This window comes from Panthera tigris, chromosome D2 (genome assembly GCF_018350195.1).
Source record: "Panthera tigris isolate Pti1 chromosome D2, P.tigris_Pti1_mat1.1, whole genome shotgun sequence".
NCBI lineage: Eukaryota > Metazoa > Chordata > Mammalia > Carnivora > Felidae > Panthera > Panthera tigris.
Genome location: NC_056670.1, coordinates 37,327,142 through 37,349,746, shown reverse-complemented (window position 1 = coordinate 37,349,746; position 22,605 = coordinate 37,327,142). Strand labels below are relative to the sequence as shown.

Sequence of the window (22,605 nt, the reverse complement as noted above, 5' to 3'; positions counted from 1 at the left end):
AGTAATTCCCTATTTTTTCCTCCTCGCCCCAGCCCTTGACAACTGTCATTCTACTTTCTATGTCTATGATTTTGATTATTTTAAGTACTTCTATAAATGGGATCAAGCAGTGTTTGTCTTTTTTGTGTGACTGGCTTATTTCACTTAGCGTAATGTCCTCAGGACTCATCTGTGTTGTAGAACATGTGTGGATTTCCTATTTTTTTAAGGCTAAGTAACATTCCGATGTATATATGCCCCACATTTTGCTTACCCATTCATCCAGCAATGGACACTTGTACTGCATTTTAGATATTATGAGATATTTAGATATTTAGTTGTGTTGTGTTTTAGATATTATGAGAAATGCTGTCAACATGGGTATTGGGATATTTCTTTGAGACCCTGCTTTCAGTTTTTTGGGGTATATTCCCAAAAGTGGACCTACTGAATCATGGGGTAATACTATTTTTACTTTTTTTTGGAGAAACCACCACTAGTTACCATAGTGGCTCTTCCATTTTATATTCCCACCAACAGTGCACGAGGGTTCTCATTTCTCTACATTGTTTTTTTGTTTTTTGTTTTTGTTTGCTTTGTTGGTAGTAGCCATCCCAAGGGGTCTGAGGTAGTATCTCATTGTGGTTTTGATTTGCATGTCTCTAAGGATGAGTGATGTTGAGCATCTTTTCATGTGCTTGTGGCTGTTTGTGCGTCTTCTTTGGAGAAATGTCTATTCAAGTCATTTGCCTATTTTTTTAAAAGTATTTTTATTTATTTTGAGAGAGAGAGAGAGCGAGCGCAGAGGAGGGGCAGAGAGAGAAAATCTCAAGGAGGGTCTGCACTGTGCAGGGCTCGAACTCACAAACTGTGAGATCATGACCTGATTCAAAATCAAGAGTTGGAGGCTTAACCAATCACGCCACTCAGGCACCCCATTTGCCTATTTTTGAATCAGCTTTAAAATTTTTAAAAAATTTTTATTTTGTTTTATTTTGTTGTTTTAGGAGTTCTCTATCTGGGTATTAATCTTTTATCATATATGTGACTTGGAAATATTTTCTCCCTTTCTGTGGGTTGCATTTTTATTCTGTCAGTAGTGCCTTTCAGTACTCATTATGTCTTTCTCTTTTGTTGCCCATGCTTTTGGTGTTGTATCTAAGAAAATATTGCCAAGCTCAATGTCATGAAGCCCTATATTTTATTATAAGAGTTTTATAGTTTTAGCTCTGGGTTGGACTTGATATTAGGACTTAGATTAATTTTGAGTTAATTTTTGTTTATGGTTTTAGGTAAGGGTCCAGATTCATTTTTGCATGTATATATATCCAGTTTCCCCAGCATGTTTTGTTTTGTTTTGTTTTGTTTTGTTTTGTTTCGTTTCATTTCATTTCATTTCATTTCATTTCATTTCATTTCATTTCAGAGTGCATGCAAGCAAGGGAGAGGGGCAGAGGGAGAGAGAGAGAATCTTAAGCAGGTTCCATGCTCAGCACAGAGCCCGATGTGGGGCTCAATCCTATGACCCTGGTGTTATGATCTGCTCTGAAATCAAGGATTGGATGCTCAACTGACGGAGCCACTCAGGTGCCCCTCCCAGCATCATTTCTTGAAAAGACTGTCCTTTCCTCATTGAATGGTCTTGGCACTTGTCAGGAGTATTTGAGCATTTATGGGAAGGTTTATTTGTGTTCCAAATTAGCTTTGAAATTAGGAAATATAAGTCCTCCAGCTTTATTCTTCTTTTTCATGATTGTTTTGGCTATTTGGGGTTCGTTGAGGCTCCATATTAATTTTAAGATGGGCTTTCTGTTTCTGCAAAATAGGTCTTTGGGATTCTGATAGGGACTGCGTTGAGACTATAGATCATGTTGTCTGATGTTGGCATCTTAACAAAGCCCTTGCTTTTTTATTTATTTCCTTGTGTTTTGTTGCTGCAGTGTTGTGTTTTGAATAAGAGTACTGAAAAAGGAGTTTCCGGGAGAGGCCAGCAGTGAAGAGTAGGGGAGTTACGGCAGCTGGGGATGACGTACAGTGGAGTCAGGGAGCAGGGGGACTTGGATCTCCGGGGCAGGTTAGCATGTGTAAGCAGTTCCTGCCCAGTTACAAAGTACTTTCAGCATCTGTTACTTTATTTGCCCGGCACAATAATCAGTGAAATACAGATAAAGACTTTTTATAGCTCTGGCGTATAGATGAGGAAACTGAGGCTCAGAAAAAATAATTTGCCCCTGGTCACCCATTAGGTGACCAAACCAAGGAGAGCCCAGGTCCATCCAGCTCCTGATCCTGTGCCCTTTGTCGTGTGTACTGTGCAGTCACTGTGTACCTCCCACCCCTGTGGCAGGGGTCATGGTGGGTTCAAACTCAGCAGGAACGTTGTGAGGAGGGAGAAGTTAGTGGTTCTCCATGGTCTCAGAGTCCTGGGGACCCAGGCTTGGTGGTCAGTAATCTTCAAGGTGCCCTGCAAAGCAGATGAGGAGGGTGCTGTTGATGCTGCTGAAGGAAGAGGGGCAGAAGTGGCAGCTCATTGCTGATGAGAGCAAGACCTTTCCTCTTTGCCCTTTGTGGACTGAACGTCCCTGACCTGTCCAGCTTGGGTCTCGTGTCCTTGCCTACTTTGCAGCTTACGCCCTGAGACTTGGGCTGTTCCCAGAGCCATCATTTCCTCTGGCTGACTCCTCAGCCTACCTGATCTGAGATTAATGGAAAATGGCCATTTTGGGGGATGACGTAGCATTAAGGGGACGGTGGGAGGGAAATGTTTTGCAGTTCTTTTGCGTTCAGTCTGAGCATTAGAATCATGAACAGGTTCCCCAAGCCCCATTGGTTCATTCTATTTCCTGCTGCCTTCTAAGCCAGGGTGGAAATACCTATCTGGCTTGTTCCAGAGATTGTGCTGGTCTCCCTTGGGTGGGTCAGGATGATCTGATGGCCAGAGGAGTGACAAGGTTGGAGGGGTCGAAGCCAGGAGCAGAGGACAAGGCTGGCGGCTGAGGAGTGGCAGAGATGACTAGAACCCATCTTTCTCTTGTTTCTCTTCTTCCTTCCCGCTGTTGGAAAGATAACCTTGGCCTCAGTGCCAAATGCTGGCGCATAAGCCACTTTTTGGCACAGCCCTGCCAGAGTTTCTAACCCATCAGTTGTGACTCCTCACCTGAGCATTGTCACTGAGTAGGGGGATGGCTGCTCACAGCCTCTGCTGTCCACTGGGACAAGGAACTGGTGAGTTTTGTTTTTTTCTGATCTTATTGCAAAGGAAGTAATACAGGGCTGGTAGATAGGAGTCTTGTTTGAATCTGGATCCGCTTACTAGCTTTGTGGACGTGGGTGAGTTACTTGGCCTCTTTGAGCCTGTATTTTGCCATTTAGAAAATGAGTTGTTAATAGGCCATTTCTCATAGTGTTGTTGGGGTGATTAAATGAAATAATCCATATAAATAGTACTCATCTGGGACAAGTACTTCATAAATGTTAGCTGCTATGAGTAGTCAGAACTCGGTGATTAGTATATTCAAGAAAAGCTTGAGCCCAAACGTGTAAGGTGGCGAGTGCTCGTTGGTAGCTCTCCCTGTCACTCTCTGACTCATGTCCATCGGTCTCTTTGATACCCAGGAAGTTCAGGGTGTAAGTGGAGTGCAGGTACAGTTTGCACTTGCTGTTTCTCTACTTGAAATAATCCTTCAGCATTCTGCACTTCCTTCAGGTCTCTGTTCAGATGTGACCTCAGAGAGACAACCCTCCCCCCGCCATTGTATCACAGTGCCTATCTCTTCACCACACCCCAGTCACCTTCCATCTTACTGTGTAGTATTTTTCTTGGTAGTACTTATTACCTGACGCAGTCTGCACTTGTTTATTAGTGAGGCTGTCCTCTTCCGCCCCCACTCCTGTGAGCTCCGTGTGAGCTCCATGAGCTCTCTCGTTCTCTGCTGCACCCCCAGGACCTCCTAGCACAGTGCTCACTGAGCATTTGGTGAATGAATGGGCTCTGTGCTCCCCCCGGGGCAGACGTGCCCACCGAGGGGTGGTGTCTGATGCAGAGTGCCCTCACTCCGTCTCTCTTGAGGTGGGCTGACCGGTGCCCGTGTGTAGGTAGGTGGTAGCGAGGACTGTGAGAAGGTTTGGGGCGGGCTGGAATGATGCCAAGCATGCAGAGAGCACTCTGGCTTGTTCCATGTGACTCAGAAACTAGAGACCCGCAAGGAAGGCCAGGGATGGATTGGAATTGGCCATGGCCAGGCAGAGTGGTGGAAGAGGGGAAAAGAGGCCTCCTTATCCTACAGGCAAAGAAACAGGTGGAGTGTTAAGAGTTAGGGTTTATGGAGTGCGTGCCCTGTGCCTGGCTCTGCCCTCAGGGCTTTACCTCTCTTTACTCACTCAGTCCTCAAACCCATCATTCTTCCTGTTTTATATTTTATTTTATTTTATTTTATTTTATTTTATTTTATTTTATTTTATTTTATTTTATTTTATTTTATTTTATTTTATTTTATTTATTTTATTCTATTCTATTCTATTCTATTCTATTCTATTCTATTCTATTCTATTCTATTCTATTATTTTGTGTTTTTAAGTTTTCTTTATTTTCGTTATCTCTATACCCAACATGGGGTTCGGACTCGCAACCCTGAGGTCAAGAGTCGCACCCTCCACCCGCTGAGCCAGCTGGGTGCCCCTTCCTGTTTTATGAACGAGGACGTGAGGCACAGAAGGTGGAAACAACTTGCTCAGGATCACACAGCGCAGGGGGCTTGCGCTGACACCCTGCAGTGGTGCAGGGCGGTGCCTCCGGTTGTAGTCTGTGTAGAGGACGTGGCCTCTTCTCCCTTTACTGAGGAGTGGAGGGGGAGTCCTAGTTGAGAACAGGAGGGAGCTGGCAGTGCCAGGTGCCTTGTGAGAGCTGCTTCCTGCCCACGGTGACTTAATTCTAGGGCAGATGTGCCACAGTGAGCTGTCCATCTGCAGCATCGTGGAGGCTCGGCTGCCCCTTAGGTGTTCGTGCTTCTCTGGTTCCCTGTTCCCTCTTGCTGTGTCCTCTTGGCTGCTGTGCCAGGCAAATAAGCTGTCACAAGGGTAGCAGCCCTGAGCTGTGATTTGGGGGATGCTGCTCAGGCTTGGTCACGTTCATTGGTGGAGAACATGCCCCTAGATCATTGTGTTTTTTGAAAAAAAATTATTTATATTTTTTAAATTTACACCCAAATTAGTTAGCATATAGTACAACACTGATTTCAGGAGTAGATTCCTTAGTGCCCCTTACCCATTTAGCCCATCCCCCCTCCCACAACCCCTCCGTAACCCTCAGTTCTCCATATTTAAGAGTCTCTTCTGTTCTGGTCCCCTCCCTGTTTTTATATTATTTTTGCTTCCCTTCCCTTATGTTCATCTGTTTTATATCTTTAAGTCCTCATATGAGTGAATTGGTCTTTCTCTGACTAATTTCGCTTAGCATAATACCCTCTAGTTCCATCCACGTTGTTGCAAATGGCAAGATCTCATTTTTTTTGATTTCCGAGTAATACTCCATTGTGTGTGTGTGTGTGTGTGTGTGTGTGTGTGTGTGTGTGTGTGTGTGTGTGTATACACCATATCCTGTTTATCCATTCATCCATCGATGGACATTTGGGCTCTTTCCATACTTTGGCTGTTGTTGATAGTGCTGCTATAAACATGGGGGTGCATGTGACCCTTCGAAACAGCACACCTGTATCCCTTGGATAAATGCCTAGTAGTGCAATTGCTGGGTTGTAGGGTAGTTCTGTTTTTAGTTTTTTGAGGAACCTCCATACTGTTTTCCAGAGTGGTTGCACCAGCTTGCATTCCCACCAACAATGCAAAAGAGATCCTCTTTCTCCACATCCTTGCCAACATCTGTTGTTGCCTGAGTTGTTAACGTTAGCCATTCTGACAGGTGTGAGGTGGTATCTCATGGTGGTTTTGATTTGTGTTTCCCTGATGATGAGTGATGTTGAGCATTTTTCATGTGTCGGTTGGCCATCTGGATGTCTTCTTTGGAGAAGTGTCTATTCGTGTCTTCTGTCTATTTCTTCACTGGGTTATTTTTTGGGTGTTGAGTTTGATAAGTTCCTTATAGATTTTGGATACTAACCCTTTATCTGATATGTTGTTTGCAAATATCTTCTCCCATTCTGTCAGTTGCCTTTTAGTTTTGCTGATTGTTTCCTTCCCTGTGCAGAAGCTTTTTAGTCTGATGAGGTCCCAGTAGTTCATTTTTGCTTTTGCTTCTCTTGCCTCCGGAGACGTGTTGAGTAAGAAGTTGCTGCGGCCAAGATCAAAGAGGTTTTTGCCTGCTTTCTCCTTGAGGATTTGGATGGCTTCCTGTCTTACGTTTAGGTCTTTCCTCCATTTTGAGTTTATTTTTGTGTCTGGTGTAGGAAAGTGGTCCAGGTTCATTTTTCTGCATGTTGCTGTCCAGTTTTCCCAGCACCACTTGCTGAAGAGACTGTCTTCATTCCATTGAATATTCTTTTCTGCTTTGTCAAAGATTATTTGGCCATACGTTTGTGGTTCCATTTCTGGGTTCTCTATTCTGTTCCATTGATCTGAGTGTCTGTTTTTGTGCCAGATCATTGTGTTTTAGTAGGAAACTCTTAACACCCATCCCAATCTCCCTCCCCCTCCTCCCCTCCCATCCCTGCAGTGACAGCCTAGCCTCTTTCCCAGGGAGCCCACCAGACCCTGCTTTGGGCCACCATCTGTGCTTTCTAGGTTCAGAACTGTAACCCAGCCCAGCTGTGAGGTGACAGAAGAAAACAGGACCTTTTCTGTTGTTTTGGGTGACAGAAAGCCAGAAGCAAGGAGAAGTGTTCCCACCTGGTGCCAGGTTGATGGTCCCAGGTCCTCCTCCTGCTCCCATCCTGGAGCTTAGCCCCCCTGACGGGAGATGACAAAGCCTCCAGGAGCCTTTTCCAGCTGATGAGGGGGAGCAAGCTTTCTGACTGCTGTTTTTAATCTCTGGAAAATCAACGAACTTCCATCTTCCTCTTGTTCCTTTCGGGGGTGGGGGGGGGGGAGAATCAAACGGTCCGACAATGAGAGAAGCATCTTTATTTTAATCTTACTGAGTGATCAGTTCTGGGTGTGCATGTGTTGTTTTCCCTACCTGTTCCTACTTTCGCTTTGGGGCATTTGTGGCGGGAGATGGAGGTGGGTCACAGATTACAACACTGACGTCTGAGTTTCCTCAGGATCAGGTAGTTCAGTTCCTTAGCTCCTTATCTCATGGATGATTCCAGAGTCCAGCGGGAGGGGGTTAAGGAGTGAGCCTCAAGCCCAGCAGGCATCCGTCTTCACACTCCCCCCATGCAGATCTCACCTGCACACTTGGATGTCAACCCTCCATTTAGCCAGGAAAGGCACACCCCCATTCACCTTTGAAAGAGGGGCTACTGGTTTTTATCATGACCCCAGGAAGGGAGAAGTAAGCATCCTTAACTGTGATATTTTAGCAAGTTCATTATCCTTGTCCTAAACTTGGCAGAGAATACTACAGCTGTATCTCAGTGGGGAAAACTAAGTCTTCACTTAAAAACCTGACACTTAGGGGGGTGGCTTATGTATACCAGAGGTACATCATCACTTGACCCATGACAGCAGGTCAGGGATAAGGTGAATTGCCTGTCCTGAGGCAGGCACGTGGGGTGCACGAAGCAGGACTTCCTTCACTGATAGGCCAGGCTCTGGCTGCTCCATTCCGGGGCTGTGGTCACCCCATACCTCTCTGACATATTGAGTCTTGCCAGCCTCCCACTTTGGGTCTCGGTATCCACAGCCTTGGGTCATATTTTTATTTTTTAAAGGAAAAGTATTAAAAAAATTTTTTTAATGTTTATTCATTTTTGAGAGAGAGAGAGAGAGAGAGAGACAAAGCATGAGTGGGGATGGGCAGAGAGAGAGGGAAACACAGAATCTGAAGCAGGCTCCAGGCTCTGAGCTGTTAGCACCCCCACCGTGGGGCTGGAACCCATGAACCACGAGATCATGACCTGAACTGAAGTCGGATGCTTAATTGACTGAGCCACCCAGGCACCCCACCTTGGCTCATATTTTTAAACGGAAGGAGAAGCTGAGGCCCTGGTGTGTGTGTGTGTGTGGGGGGGCATTGCTGCACTGACCCGTGATTCTGCAAAAGGACTTCTCAGCAGCCAAAGTACCTCCCGCCAGCAACTCCTGAGGTCCTCAGAAGCAGGGGAGGTGTTCTCTGCACAGCACGAAGCACTTTTCGTGCTCTTGCCGCCTTCCTCATCTCTGCAGCTCACAGAGTTGGTGCCTCTTGAATGAGGGTGCCTCTGCTCTATGACCTGCCACGCACCCAGCACTGGCATGGCTGTTGGGGTGGACGGGAAGCAGCAGCACTTGTCAGGGCCGTGGAGCCATGACTCCTCTCACTCCCTTTCTTCCCAGTTTCAGTCACCTCTCTGGCTTAGCTTACAGTGCCTGTCGAGTGTGTTCTTGGTGGGGGAAGGAAGGCAAGGAGGGGACAAGCCCACTGTAGGGGGCATCCAGGCTGTAAGGCCATGGGCAAGGCTGGCTCCACTCTGAGACTTTTCATTTGCACAGCAGGATAGGCTCTGCCTGTGTTGCTTCCAGGCTGAGTTGGTTTCTCAGGTGCTTGTCCAAGCTCACCATCCTCCAGGGCCAGCTCCAGGCTGCTTCCTCCATGAAGCCTCCCTTGACTGCCCTTCTACCTTCAGAGCCTGGCAGCAGTGTTGTGTGTAGGGATCAGGAGCACAGCCCTGGGGCTAGACTGGGTTTGTGTCCTGTTCATACCCTTACTCGTCCTTCTATCAGGACCTTAGGCAAATTTGTTAATTTTGCTAACCCTTAGTTTTCTACTCTGTAAAATGGACCTAATGGCAGCCTCAGGGTTGCTTTAGGAATTCCTAAAGTGCTTGGCACAGCTGGACACTAGTGCTCAGTGTGTATTAGCTGCTATTATTATTATTGTTAGTGAGTACCATATAGTCTGGCAGTCTGTTCATCCTGCACTGTTTGACCTTGTCACTCTAGTACCGCCATGACTTTCAATAAGCAGAGGATTGAAAATGGCAGGGTTGGAAGGCCTGGTTTGACCACGGTGGCAGCAGCTGGCACTTGGAGCGCTGGCTGTGCCAGGTGCTGTCTCAAGTCCTTTTCACATTAACTCAGTAGATTCCTGTTAGGAAAGTATTCCTCCTAGCCCATTTTACGGATAAGCACATGGAGGCAGGGAGAGCTGAGTGGCTTTCCCAAAGGCACACAGTGGCTAAGTGGCAGAGTTGGGGGAGTTCAGCCCAGGCAGGCTGGCACCGCTGTGGGCGTTCTAGTCAATACTGCCTTCATTTAAGGTTGAGGCACCCCGGCTCAGAGAGGGGAAGGGACTTCTGCACGGTTTCACAGCAGCTGAGTAGCCTCCTGAGCCCCTGGCTTGTCTTCTTTTCACCAGGCCTGGCCCAGGGCCTTGCAGGGCTCAGGCGTGCGTCAGGAACCTGGTGGACACGTGCAAGCACACGAGCGATTGGGTGCCCTCGGTCATCTGCCTGTGACCTGGGGGAGGGTTCCAGGACCTCCTGGCTAGAGCCCCCAGGAAAAGAGTGGCTTGCCTGCTCCCTCCTGCTTCCCAGGTGCTTGGGGGGGGGGGGGCTGGTTGTCATGTCCTCCCGGCCTCTCCTCACCCTCCCGGAGCACAGGGAGGACTCTGTGTGCTGGCTCAAGGCTGGAACAAGTCCCTTTGGTGCCTACAGGTTTCATGGGGAGGAAGCGTGAGTCACTGGGGCCTTTATGAGCTCCAGGTGAATGGAAGGGGTGTATTAGGTGACAAGCTAAGCTTGTCTCTTTTGGGCCCCACAGGCTGCGGGAGGTGGCCTTGTTGGAGGACTGGGGCATTCTGTTATCGCTTGGGTGATTTTACTGGAAGTTCTTTTGAAGTGGTCTCCCTGACCCAATGGGGCTGAGTCACAGAGTAAACACAATTAGCAGGGGCTGGGCTCTTGGGAAGGATGCAGACAATGCGTGGGTCCCACGGCTTGCTGGCTGCCTTTCGGGGCCTCTGCCACGGTTTGCGTTGGTTTCCCACCCGATGACTCCGGTCATCCCTGCTGCCCTGCTGCCCTGCGTTTATTCTGTCTGTCGACCACATGCCCTCGGGAACTTGTTGGAAATGCAGAGTCTCAGGCCCCCGTCGTCTCCCCACATTAGAACCTACATTTTGCTCGGGTCCCCGGGTAGCCCCCATGGCAGGAAAGAGCTCCCTTGTGTCCCTCTGTGGTCTACATGTCCATGAAAAGCTGGGCTTATGCCCTGCTCTCCTTTCCTGGAAACGTTTCCAGACCATCGACTTCTGGGTCCTCTCAGTTTGTGGGGGTGCCCTGAGTGGTGGTGTCGTGCGGGGATGTGGGAGGGCACATGGGGAGGGAGTGGGGGCAGTGCCAGCGTGGGAGCCGGGTTGATTCTACAGCCCTCACTGGCCTGGGCCTCTCTGCCAGGTGGGGGTATGCTTTAGGTTTCAGGGCAGGTGGGGTGTGAGTGCCTGCATGGAACTCCTGGGGGAATTGGGGGTGGCTGGGAGGCGTGTGCCTGTGAGAGGAGGCTGCTGTTGGCCTCCAGACTCGATTGTGAAACCCCAGAGGTAGATGACGCCTGACACCCGCCCTTCAGAAGCCACCGGCTTTGAAAGGACACCGCGTGACTTTGGAGGAGAGTGACTCCTCTTGCCTTTTCCCGACATCCTGACCACACAGGCTTTTTAAGACAACAATAGCAGCAGAGACAAAGCATGACCAAGACAGCGTCGTCTTCGGGCCTTTTTTCCCTCGGAATGACGTCTAAGGCCCTGGGAACATTGTAAAAACTGGGCCCTGTCCAATTTTAATCACTCCCTGCCGGCCCCCAGCTCCTAGGAGCCCTGCCAGCCGACTCGGGTGGTGATGCCCAGAGATGCAGATAGAGATGTCATGCTGCCCCCAGGTCAGGCCCCAGAACCCCAGCAGGACTTTGGGGACAGAGAAGAGGGACAGAATGTGTTGGTTGGCCAGTTGACTCCCCCAGCCAGGGAGGGAGATGGGCGGAGAGAGACAAGGGCGTCTGCCAAGTTTAATTAACAGTGGAAACTGGCCGTGGGGGAGGAGGGAGGCAACTTGATGAGGAGGGGCGCTTTACTGGAAGATGGGGCTCTGCCGATGCCAGTAGTGAGGAAGAGGCAAGGCGTTCCTGCGAGGAGCGGCTGCTGGAGCGCAGGGCCGTGCTGTCACAAGCACGATCCAGCTCAGAGATCCGCAAGGTGTGAGTGGGAGAGTTTATTTGCGCTTGCTTTTCTGAGTGGGCATCTTTTGAAAACAGTCCACCAACATACCAGCTGGCTAGCCTTCCTCGTCCCTATAAAGAAAAAAACAATTAAGAAATTGGCAATTGAGTTGAGAAAACAGGCATTGTTACGTTTTTGTCCTCTGACATACCAGCGGATTGCCTGAATTGCATCTGACATTGCTTCGTGGATCCTTATGCAATGTTTGATGTTTATGGCGTGGGAAGAGAGATGATTTAAGAAACTTGTGGTGCTCGTTGTTTTGTTGGGACAAAAATGCAGAAACGTTGAATGGACAGCAAAATGAATTGTGTGGGTCGGACTTGAAATATGGGAGGTATTTCACTGAATGTTGCTACTCGTTTTTTGGTGGGATCAAGGAATTTCAGGGCTGAACAGGGTTTTCTAGTTCCTTTTCCCTTCAAGTGATGTGCAGAACCGTGCTGTGGTCTCCCTGCCAGGTGGGCACGGGGCCTCCGTGAAGTGAACGCGTGTGTCGAGGGGGGCCCTGCCCTTCCTAGGTATCTGCAGACCGAGCCAGCCCTGTCTGTCAGGCGCCCCCACCCGCAGCTTTTCTCCGGCACCTACCTGCTGTGTCCATTTCTGGTGCCAGAAGCTGTGTTGAACAAACAGATCCCTTTGACAGTCCCTTCTGAAGACACAACGTCTTCAATCCACCCTAAACACCTAAGGTCTTAAGAGAGTCTCAGAAAATTCGGCCACAAGGCCACTGGTCACCCTGGCCACTGTCCTAGTTCTTGCTATTATGAAAGTCCCTTTTCCTTGTGTTTTCTCTTTGCTCTCCGCTTTTGTCTCTTTTTCTGGTGGGCGTACCTGCCAGCTCTCCCGCCTACCATTATGCCAGGGCTGCCCGGCTGTCTGCCCTTCCTCTCCTCCCCCCAGGTTTTCCCGTCTGCTCAGGGTCATCTGTCACCCTGCTGGTCTCTCCCTTCCCCGCCCCCACGGGTCTCCTTCTTTCTCTCCCCTGTTTACCCCCATCTCTTCATCCCTTTGCTGTCCCTTTGGGGAGTGCGCAGGTATCAGGTAGCTAGTGAAGAGTTGAGGTGGGAGATGGGGCGCCTGGGTGGCTCAGTCAGTTGGGCGGCCGACTTCGGCTCAGGTCATGATCTCGCGGCCGTGAGTTCGAGCCCCGCGTCGGGCTCTGTGCTGACCGCTCAGAGCCTGGAGCCTGTTTCAGATTCTGTGTCTCCCTCTCTCTGTGCTCCTCCCCCGTTCATGCTCTGTCTCTCTCTGTCTCAAAAATAAATAAATGTTAAAAAAAAAAATTTTTTTTAAAAGAGTTGAGGTGGGAGAGAAGAAACTTTGACATCTGGCCCCCACGTTTCAGGTCCTGGAGCCCTAGATCTCATTAGTTCTTGGCTGCTTTCTCACATGGGAGCCCTGAGGCTTATGCAAAGGCTTTACTGCAAAAATCTTGTCTCTCGCTCACCCGCTCTGCCTGATACACACACTTCTTCACTGTGTAGTTTTGTGCAGGACAAAACCCTGCATTCCTGCTGTTACCTTGTTTTCTTTGACCCACCGCCTGCGCATGGGTGCTTTTCTCAGCTCCCAAGGTAGTCTCGGTCGGCTTGCCCTCTTAACACTGTGTCCCCTGTAGCCACAAGCAAAGCATGCAGTCAGGGGGAACGTGTAATCCTGACATGGGACAGGGGAGAGGACCTCAAAAGCTGTCTGGCTGAACCCCATCCTTGTTCAGGTCGGGAGCACAGTTCCAGGAAACAAGTGACTTGCTCAGTGGATGAGAGCTGGGTTCAGAAGCTGGGTTTCTTCACCCAGAGGTTTTACTGATGCCAGGCAGGTAACATCCTAGCCTTGGAAGCTGTGGTGTGGTGCTTGTGTGCCCACCTCAGGGGTTAACAACGTTAAGTGTTGGCCAAACAAAGGGCACGTACTGCTCCCTGGCTTTGGTGACCGTGTAATTGCTCAAAATTTTATAAGTAACTTTTAATAAGGGGGCAGGCACTGACTACATCATTAACGACTGAGCTTGAATATAGTCAGAACGCGAGAGCAGAACAGTCGGGCAAAAAGAACAAATAGTTCATAGATGTTTAGCTTCTCCTCTCTTGCTGTCTGCATGGAAGCCAGCGTCAGGTTGATAAAGATCTGTAGGAAATCCCGAGACCCTATTTTAGCCTGGGGCATATGTTGCTCCCTTGCTAAGCTTTTCCCCAGATGTCTTAACAAGAAGCCATCTGACTGGCTCCAAGTTCTCCTCTGTCTGTGCGTAGACAGGTCTCCAGGGCAGGAGGGTGGCGGAAAGGCGAGGTGGGACATCGGGCAGAAACACCAGAGACTAGGCCCTGCTGACCACACCTCCCCTGCCCGCCCCTTAGATCTGATTTCTAGTCCCTGACGTGGTGTTGGTTCTCAGTTTGGCGTTGACTGAAGACCAGTTGGTCCGACAGTGGTTTGGGCTTAGTAACAAATGGTCTGTCCTTCTGTCCCCAGGCTCCACCTACAGCGTCTTGTCCATCATGCCCTCAGACTCAGAAAGCAGCAGCTCCCTCAGCAGTGTGGGTGAGTACCACCTGGACACCCTTCCTTCCTGGAGGGCACCGGGTAGGTGGGGGGTCTGGGTGTGAGCCGAGGTAGCCCTGAGTCTATGGGATGGGAAGTTGGCCTCCCCTTTCAGATCATTCATGGGGTCATCTCCTATTGACTCCATTCACATTTTCTCCATCAGCGATCTATCCTCTTCTTTAAAAAATTATTATTATTATTTTTTAATGTGTATTTATTTTGAGAGAGAGATGGCGCCATCAGGGGAGGGGCAGAGAGAGAGGAAGAGAGAATCCCAAGCAGGCTCTGCACCGTCAGCACAGAGCCCTATGTGGGACTCGATCTCATGCCCATGTGATCATGACCATGAGATCATGACCTGAGCCAAAATCAAGAGTTGGACACTCAACCGACCTAGCTACCAGGTGCGCCAGCAATACATCCTCTTAACAGAGGAGGGCAGAAATCTGGTTATGGTGTTAGAATGGAGGCGGGTGGTAGGGGAGGCCGTGCTTCACCATTTCTTCACTTTGTCAGAGCGTGGGGCTTCTCAGTGAGCTGTTGTCCCCCTGACCCAGGCTTTGTACTTCAGTGACCACTGTCCATGAGAAAGGCCCCTTTTGGGACTGTCCTTTGTAAGCAGGAACAGCCCTCTGGGCAGTGTATTGCCCTAGGGACAGGGGTAGCCAGTCCAAGTGTTTCCAGAAGCCTTTACTTTACTGAAGATATCTCAGCAGGAAGGTTCTCATGGTCTCGTAGCCTTCCCACACCTCTGTTACCTGTTCCTGTGTTATGTGCCCTCTGTTTAACACCCTCGTGCGGTTTCTGATGTCCTGATCTGACCTTGATGGATGCGTACACCTTCAGTGCAGAGTCCTGGAGTTTCCGAGTCAGAAGGGCTCACAGAGGTCATCTGGTCCAATTATTTTATTTCTTCCACATAGACAGATGGGGAAATTGACACTGAGAGAGGGCAAGTCTCATGTCAGAGAGTCCAGACCCAGCTGGGGGCAGACCTTTCATGCGTTAATTCGACTGACACTTACAGAACACCTCTGTAACGCCAGAAGTGGGCTTGGAATGCAGTGGTGAGTGAGGCAGACGGTGGTCCTCGTGCTTGTGGATCTTTGGGTCCAGGGGGAAGACGGTTTCATAAGTAAATACAACATGTGAGGTCAGTCCAGTAAGAGAGCTACAAGCAGGGAGGTACTGTATTCGTTTTCTAGGGCTGCCATAGCATAGTACGACAAACCGAGTGGCTTATGTAACAGAAGTGTATTCTCTCATAGTTAGTCTGATGGCATCAGGCACGGTCTGTCCCAGGCACCTCTCCTTCTTTCTGCCAAGGGTGCTGGCAATCCTTGGTGATCCTTAGCTTGTAGATGTATCATCCCAGTCTCTGCCTTTGTCTTCACATGGTATTCTCCCTGTGTGCATGTCTGTCTTCAGATTTCTACTTTTTCAAGGGACACTAGTCCTACTCCAGGATGACCTTATCTTCAGTGTCTGACTGTATCTCTGGTAAAGTCACATTCACATTTACTGCGGTCAGGATTTCAACATTTTGGGGAGGACACAGAGCAGCCAATCAGTTTCCTTCCTCCCTGTCTGGGAGGACTCCTCCGGGACCACAGGACAGAACTTCAGTGTTTATTACTTTGTGCTGTCTGCTAGGAGTCCATCGACTCAATGAAGGGGTTGTTGGAATTTTGAACACGGGACTGGCTTCCGGGAATCCTGTGGGGTGGGGCAGTCAGGATGAATGGAACGCTGTCATGGGGCTTTTGTAAACCTGAGGGGTTGAATCCTGAGTGCACCTCTCCTGCCTCATGCTCTGCTCTGTTGGCTCCCTGTTCCCCTTGGAAACGAGGTGCAGTGATCTAACAGATACCTGACAAATTCATTCACATCGACACTTCAGGGCTTACAGTGGTTATCTTTCCTGGGAACATTTGCATCATTCTCTCCAAAGACAGTGGGATTACTGAAACCACAGCAGTTATTGTTAGTAGTGGAATTTCAAGGAGGAGTAGGAGTAGGTATTTTTTATGCAGCCGGACTTCCGTAAACTCTGGAAGAAGCTTCATGTCACTGACCCGACCTTTGGTTCTATGCGTACCTGGAGCTGGTTCGGCCCTTGGGATGGAGGGGTGAACACTGTCCCCAGGTACTTGTTGACAAGCAGGCAGTGCTGTGCAGAACGTCCTGTGTAGGCTGAGCCTTGCTTGTTGGTGCCTGGATTTTGGATGCTGAAAGGCCTGGTTGTATCCCTTTGGGTCAGACCCTCCTCAGTTCACTGGGACCCAAGTGTTGCTTTTCTTGTTCTTATGCAGTTGACATCATCCTTGGGGTGAGTGGCCCCATTTTTGTGCAGACTGTGTTAGCCTGGAGACCTTTGGCTGTAGAGGAGGGAATACCCTCTCACATTGCCTTAAACAGTAGAGAAATGTGTGACCTCACAGTAAGAAGCCGCTGAGGTTGGGCTGAGTACATCAGGATGTGGCTCTGTGATCCTCTCTGTGTGTGTCTTCCGCTCAGGCTGATGGCAGGGCGTTTGTAGCAACAGTTCCGGCTGTCACATCTAGACCTGGAAGTGTCCAGGGCTACAGTGTCCCTTATGGGAGCCACTAGCCACAGGTGGCTATTTACAGTTCAAATTAATTAAAATGAACTAAAATTAAAATTTGTAGTTTTTTTAGGTCTGTTTATTTTTGAGAGAGAGAGTGCGTGTGCACGTGTGGGAGGGGGCAGAGAGAGAGAGAGGGAGACAAAGAATCCCAAGCAGGCTCTACTCTCCCAGCTTGGAGCCAGATGCAGGGCTCAGTCCCACGAACAGTGAGATCATGACCTGAGCTGAAATCAAGAGTTGGACGCTCAACTGACTGAGCCACCCAGATACCCCTCTAGTTTCAACAGTAACACCAGCTACATTTCATGTGCTCTCTGGCCACCTGCGTGGCTACTAGCTGCCATACGGGACAGAGCAGATAAAAGAACATCTCTGTCATCACATGCTCCAGAGGCTGAAGGGGGTTGTCTCCTCTACTGTCTCCTTGTCAGCAAAGAAGCCTTCTGCAGAAATTCCCTCGCAGGGTCTCCTCACACCGACTATAGTTGGGTAGCTTGGCTGTGCCCAAATCAGTGGCTCACATGGTATGGTCTCTGGACCAGCAGCACTCAGGCACCTGCTAGAAATGCAGGTTCCTGAGCTTCACCCCATCCCTGTTACATCAGAAGCTATGAGGATGGGGCCTAGCATCTACATTTAACAGACTCCTGGTCTGACATGGGCTGACCTGACTTAGTCCCTGGCGAGGGCACTGGAGTGTCTGAGGCTGGCTTGGACCTGTCCCTTGGAGTGGAATGAGCGGTGGGGTTGGCCATGGGGACCACTGCTGTGCCTCCTGGAGGAGGAGGCTGGCCTGGCCTCACCTAATGACTGGCGGTGCTCTTTCCCTGCACCACAGCCCTGGCAGAAGGGGGCTGGTAGGTCAGATGGGGACTGGCTGTTTTGGTTTGTGCATGGTCTCTCTCCATGAACCTCAGGAAGGGCGAGGCAAGAGCAACGTCTTACGATAAAAATGTCACCTCCACTTTCCCACTCACGTCACAAACAACATTTGGGGAAAGAACGGCAAGTTACAGTCAGCAGAAGAGAAGACTGGTAGGGGAAGCCTTGCATGTGGTGTCTTCTCTGTGACAGCTTGTGCCTGATCGGCTGCCCTGGCTAGCGTTCGATCTGCGGGTGGCCTGTCCCCTTCCAGCTCTCCAGCTGGACACTGCTGACAACTCCCCACGCCTGTGCTAACCTTCAGGGTTAACAGCCCTAAGGATTGCAGAGTTCTTCTGCGGAGGCCTTTTCAGGCAATTTTCATCAGCTGAGCGTGTGTGGCTTCTCAGAGGCCTCCCCCATCCCATGCAGCCCGACGGTAGGTAACCTGCCTGTCGGTAGGCCTCACGGATCTGCCCAGGGAACGCACACTCATGTCAGGCAATGGATATTTTTCTTCCCCATTCACCCTGACCTAATTTCTCAGGTGCCTTTTGTTTCTTACCTGGGACAGCTGGGGAGATTTTAAGGCAAACAGACATCCTTGGGTAGCATATATAAAATAAGCCTTAAATTTATGCAAATTGAAGCAACAGGAGAAGTTTCTTATGAAACAAAGAAGTCTCTTGGCTTGTCAGCAGGAGAAGCAGCCGGAGGGCTTCCTTCGTTTCCCAGAGAAGATTCCTTGAAAGTGCAGCTTCTGGGTTGGCACAGGAAGGTCGGGTGAGTCAGCCTGGAGGCCGGTTCTGCGTGCACCCTGACTCCTTGTGCCCTCTGACCCTTTCCTGGTCCTTCTGGAACAGGGGCCTATTTTCCCAGCTCATCTGCTGAATGTGGGCAGTTGCTTCTCTTGGAGTACGTGCTTGATGCTTGTGGGGGTCACAGAGAGCCCTGGCCCCTGATCTCACAGTCCAGCCAGATGTCTCATTCTGTCCAGGCTGCCAAAGCAGAACACCACAGACCAGGCAGCTGGGAAACAAAGGACATTTATTTGTCACTGTTCTGGAGGTTGGGAGTCCAAGATCAAGGCAGGTCCAGTGTCTGGTGAGGGCCCGCTTCAGGTTCATAGATGGCGTCTTCCTGCTGTATCCTCACGTGCAGAAGGAGGGGAGAGCTCCCTGGGGTCCTTTTATAAGGACACTAGATCCATCCATGTGGGATCCATTCTTGTGACCTAATCGCCCCCTGAAGACCTCACCTCAATACCACACTTTGGGGGTTAGGATTTCATTGTAGGGATTTGGTGGGGAGACACCAGCATTCGGACCATAGCATCAGAGAGTTAAGCGACTGGCCATTGTGCCCTGTGTAGAACTGAAGGAAACAAATAGCTCAGAGGGAGGAGCGCTGTTTCTGATGAGGGGGCATCAGAGCAAGTTTCAAGGAGGAGGTGGTCCTTATGTTGGGTCTTTTATGGATGGTGCTTCAGAAGTAGGAGCAGCTAGGAAGCAATAGGCCATCAGTGCCTCTATTTTTGGGTTTGTGCAGAGCAGACCCTAAGTGAAGGATCTGCTCTGAGAGCAAGTGTTTTACCTAGGAGTTGGGCGTGGCTGTAGCCGTTGCATTGTACTGTCAGTCCTGGGAGGAGCTGAGCTGCCGTCCAGTACTGACTGACCAAGGGGGGCATGCCCCTTGTTAGGGGAGGGCCCCTCCTTGCATGTTATCAGTGGGTGATGCCTTTAAATGGAGTGGCTCCCGGGCAGCCAGTAAAACAAGGGAGAAAAAAGCCACTCTGGCCAGCAAATGCAACTCCAGGCCACAGGCTCTCAAACTTGATCAGGCATCAGAATCTTCTGGAGGGTTGTGCTGACTTCACTTTCTGGGTTTCTGACTTAGGAGGTCTGAGTGGGCCTGAGATGTGCATTTCTTTTTTTTTTTTTTTTAATTTTTTTTAATGTTTTATTTATTTTTGAGACAGAGAGAGACAGAGCATGAACGGGGGAGGGGCAGAGAGAGAGGGAGACACAGAATCGGAAGCAGGCTCCAGGCTCTGAGCCATCAGCCCAGAGCCCGACACGGGGCTCGAACTCACGGACCGCGAGATCGTGACCTGAGCCGAAGTCGGCCGCCTAACCGACTGAGCCACCCAGGTGCCCCGAGATGTGCATTTCTAACAAGTGTGTGACACTAGGTGCTTTCAGAATCACTGGTTCACAGCGTGGGACTGTGTCTCTCCTGATGGTGCTGGCTCTCCTGGGCTGGAGATCAGGATGGCTTGGTTTCACTTGCTGCTGCCTATGGTGACCGTGTTCTGCTGCTGCTTTGATTCTCCCCCGACCGCCAGGGCCTGGGGGTAGCCAGGAAGTTTATCTGGGCATCGCCCCTCTACCCGGCCACTGCTGGCCCGTGCCAGTTTTCTCTTTGGCTCTGGCACCATGGACCCGCGGAGCTCTGGAGCGGATTGCGATTTGTCCGGCTGTAAATAAGACATAGGGGGTGGCCCTCAGCTGGAGTGTGGAGGTGAGAGAGCTAAGGACAGAGGGTCTTCTGGCTAAGACCACCCAGCTGCTGAGTCGCTCACTGAGCCTGCAGAGGTGGCCGAACCGGCCATGGCGACTGGGAGGCAGAGCCAGGTCTCGTGGTGGTGAAAGGGGCCTGCCCAGTCTCCTGGCCGGACTCTGCTCCTGCCGTCCCTTTCACACCAAGGCCCGGTGAGTGAGGGCTCTTTGTCCAAAATCCGGGGCCTGTGCCCGTTCTCCTGGCATCTCCCAGCACCCCTGTTTTAGTACAGTCCAAATCCCTTACCCCTGGAGCCCCATTCTGGACACAGAATGGAAGAAGGAAATCTGCCTTCCCCAGTGGTTCCCGATTTGGAAAGAGGAAGGAGCAAAGTTGGGAAGAGTGGACAGTTTTGCGTTTGAATCCAAAAAAACAGCTGTGCAGGGAGAGGAGAGCCAAGGGAAAGACGTGTGAGATTTCTGTGGACAACTCACTTGATGTCAGTTTTTATTTTGCTTGTTCTTTATGATGTTTGCTGTTCCTGGGGTGACTGATGGGGTGGGGGTGCTGATGGTCCACAGGGCCACCAACCATGCCGCTGTTGGGACCCTGGCTTCAGTTTAGGGGCACCAAGGGTTTTGTTTTTGCTTAATTTTTTAAAAAGTCATGTCATTGAGATATAAATTGCCTACAGTAAAGTCTCTCCTTTTTATATCGTTAAGCGAGCTTTGACGACCACACGTTGTCCTGTGACCACCACCACAAGTAAGATATAGGACAGTTCCCTCACCCTGAAACATTCTCTTCTGTGACTTTGTACTCAGCCTTTCTTCCCTCGTCCCCCAGCCCCTGGCAGCCATTCATCTCTTTTCTGCCCTATATTTTCACCTATTTCCAAATGTCCTATAAATGGAATCATATGGGGTATAGCCTTTTGAGTCTGGCTTCTTTCACTTAGCAGAGGGCTTTCAGATTCCCCGGCTGTCATGTGTCCTGGTGGTTTGTATCAGAGGCCTTTTCTTCCCCAGTAGTATTCCTTTGTGGGAAGGAAACGCTGCTGTTTATCCATTCGCCGTCTACCTTTAGTAGTTGTGTGTGGGTGTTGGTGTGCATGTACATTTTCTTTTGTCTTGTGTAAATACCTGGATGCGGGATTCCTCGGCGGTATGGCAAGTGCATGTTTAACTTTGTAAAAGACGGACAGGGTGCCTGGCTGGCTCAGGCGGTCGGGCGTGTGACTCTCCATCTCGGGGTTGTACGTTGAGGCCCCATACTGGGTGTAGAGATTACTTTTACGTAAAATAATAATAAACAAGCCTGCTAAAGTGTTTTCTAAAGTGGCCATGTTGCTTCATATTCCCACTGGCGATATTTGGGAATTCTGGTTTCTCCGTGCCCCTTGCCAGCATTTGGAGGTGGTGTTGTTTTAATTTTTTTCAAGTTTTTAAAAATTTTTAAAGTTTATTTATTTATTTTGAGACACTGAGAGAGAGAGAGAGATCGAGCACCAATGGGGGAAGGGCAGAGAGAGAGAGTCCCAAGCAGGCTCTGTGCTCGATCCTATGTACTGTGAGATCATGACCTGAGCCAAAATCAGGAGCTGGGTGATCAACCCACTGAGTCACCAGGCGCCCCGTTGTTGTCATGTTTTAATTAAGCTATTCTGATAGTGATACAGGGACTTGGTAGTTGTCCTCAAACACTTGTGTAGAAGAGGAATTACAGTTGTATCGTGTGGCCCTTAGGAGTATATCTAGGTCATTGGGGGAAGTGGAGGGAGACAGATTTTAACTCTGTACAGAGCATAATTTTTATGGGGCAAGTTTGGCTGGGCTTTGCTGTAAAGTAGTGAGCTCCCCCACCAAACAGTCTTGGTGGCCATTTGGGGGATTCTGGCAATCATCTGGATGGAGGGGCTATACCTCTTCAAAACATCTTTCAACCTTGAGGTGCAAGCAAAAAAAGAAAAACTTTATTTTTAATTGACTGGGGATGGAGAGGATTTTCTGCAACACTTGCCGTTAATTTGGAACGTCCAGGCTTAGCATATCTTGGGAGTCTTCTTGAGGTGCCCTGTGGTCCTACTGTGCTTTCTACCTTCCTTATTGTGGAAGGATAGGCATTCAGGCAGCATTTTCCCCTGTCAGTCTGCTGTGTGTTGGCTTCTCAGATCTGGGCAGCCTTATTTCTTGTGTGTTTCATGTATGTTCACACCTTTGGAGCAGGAAAGGGATACTCTTGTCCAGAGACAGTGTAACGTAGTGGTTGAGGCCCTGGCTCTCCAGTTGGAGCCACGTTTACATGGGGGTGGACTGTTTTCCTGGCTGTACAGTCTTTGTGGATGTCACTTTCTCACGGGATGATCATAGCACATCCGTGGGAGGGTGCTCAGGGGGTTAATCGAGTAAAGACAGAGTGCACTTAGCACAGAACCCAGCACCTGGGTTGTGCAGTGTCCGCGCTCATTTCACCGTCTGTATGATTGGCTGTCCCTGGGTCCTCGCATCTTCGAGCAAGTGTCCTCATTCTGCCGGAGGCTGGGACAGGAGGCCGTAGCTGTGTGTGGTGACAGATCTGATGGCCTCTCTTTCTGTCCTGCTTCTCTCTCCAGCTTCCTCATAAGCCAAGGAAGGGATACATTTTTCTGTTGCCTCGTTTACAAAATGGGGTGAAAATTCTTTACCTCCCAGGACGCAAGTTGCTGAGCCTGGTGGTACTTTCCATTTCCCAAACTCTAGATTTGCTGTTTCTGTGATACTTCTTGGACCTGATTATAGTACAGAGCACCTGTTCTCGCATGGCATGG

At 49.7% G+C, this 22,605-nt stretch overlaps 1 protein-coding gene across 7 annotated transcripts in view; it reads left to right on the top strand.

Moving 5' to 3' along the window:
• DLG5 (discs large MAGUK scaffold protein 5) overlaps nucleotides 1-22,605 on the top strand; it is a 126,141-nt gene that overhangs the window by 35,502 nt on the left and 68,034 nt on the right. For 4 of the 7 annotated variants that reach the window (XM_007095620.2, XM_042959823.1, XM_042959829.1 and 1 more), the window contains one exon: nucleotides 13,760-13,828. In XM_007095620.2, coding sequence (XP_007095682.2) covers nucleotides 13,760-13,828 — 69 coding nt within the window. Of the gene's footprint in view, nucleotides 1-11,086; nucleotides 11,261-13,759; nucleotides 13,829-17,998; nucleotides 18,084-22,605 lie in introns of those variants that run through there. The other 3 variants (XM_042959826.1, XM_042959827.1, XM_042959828.1) reach the window with 3 other exon arrangements.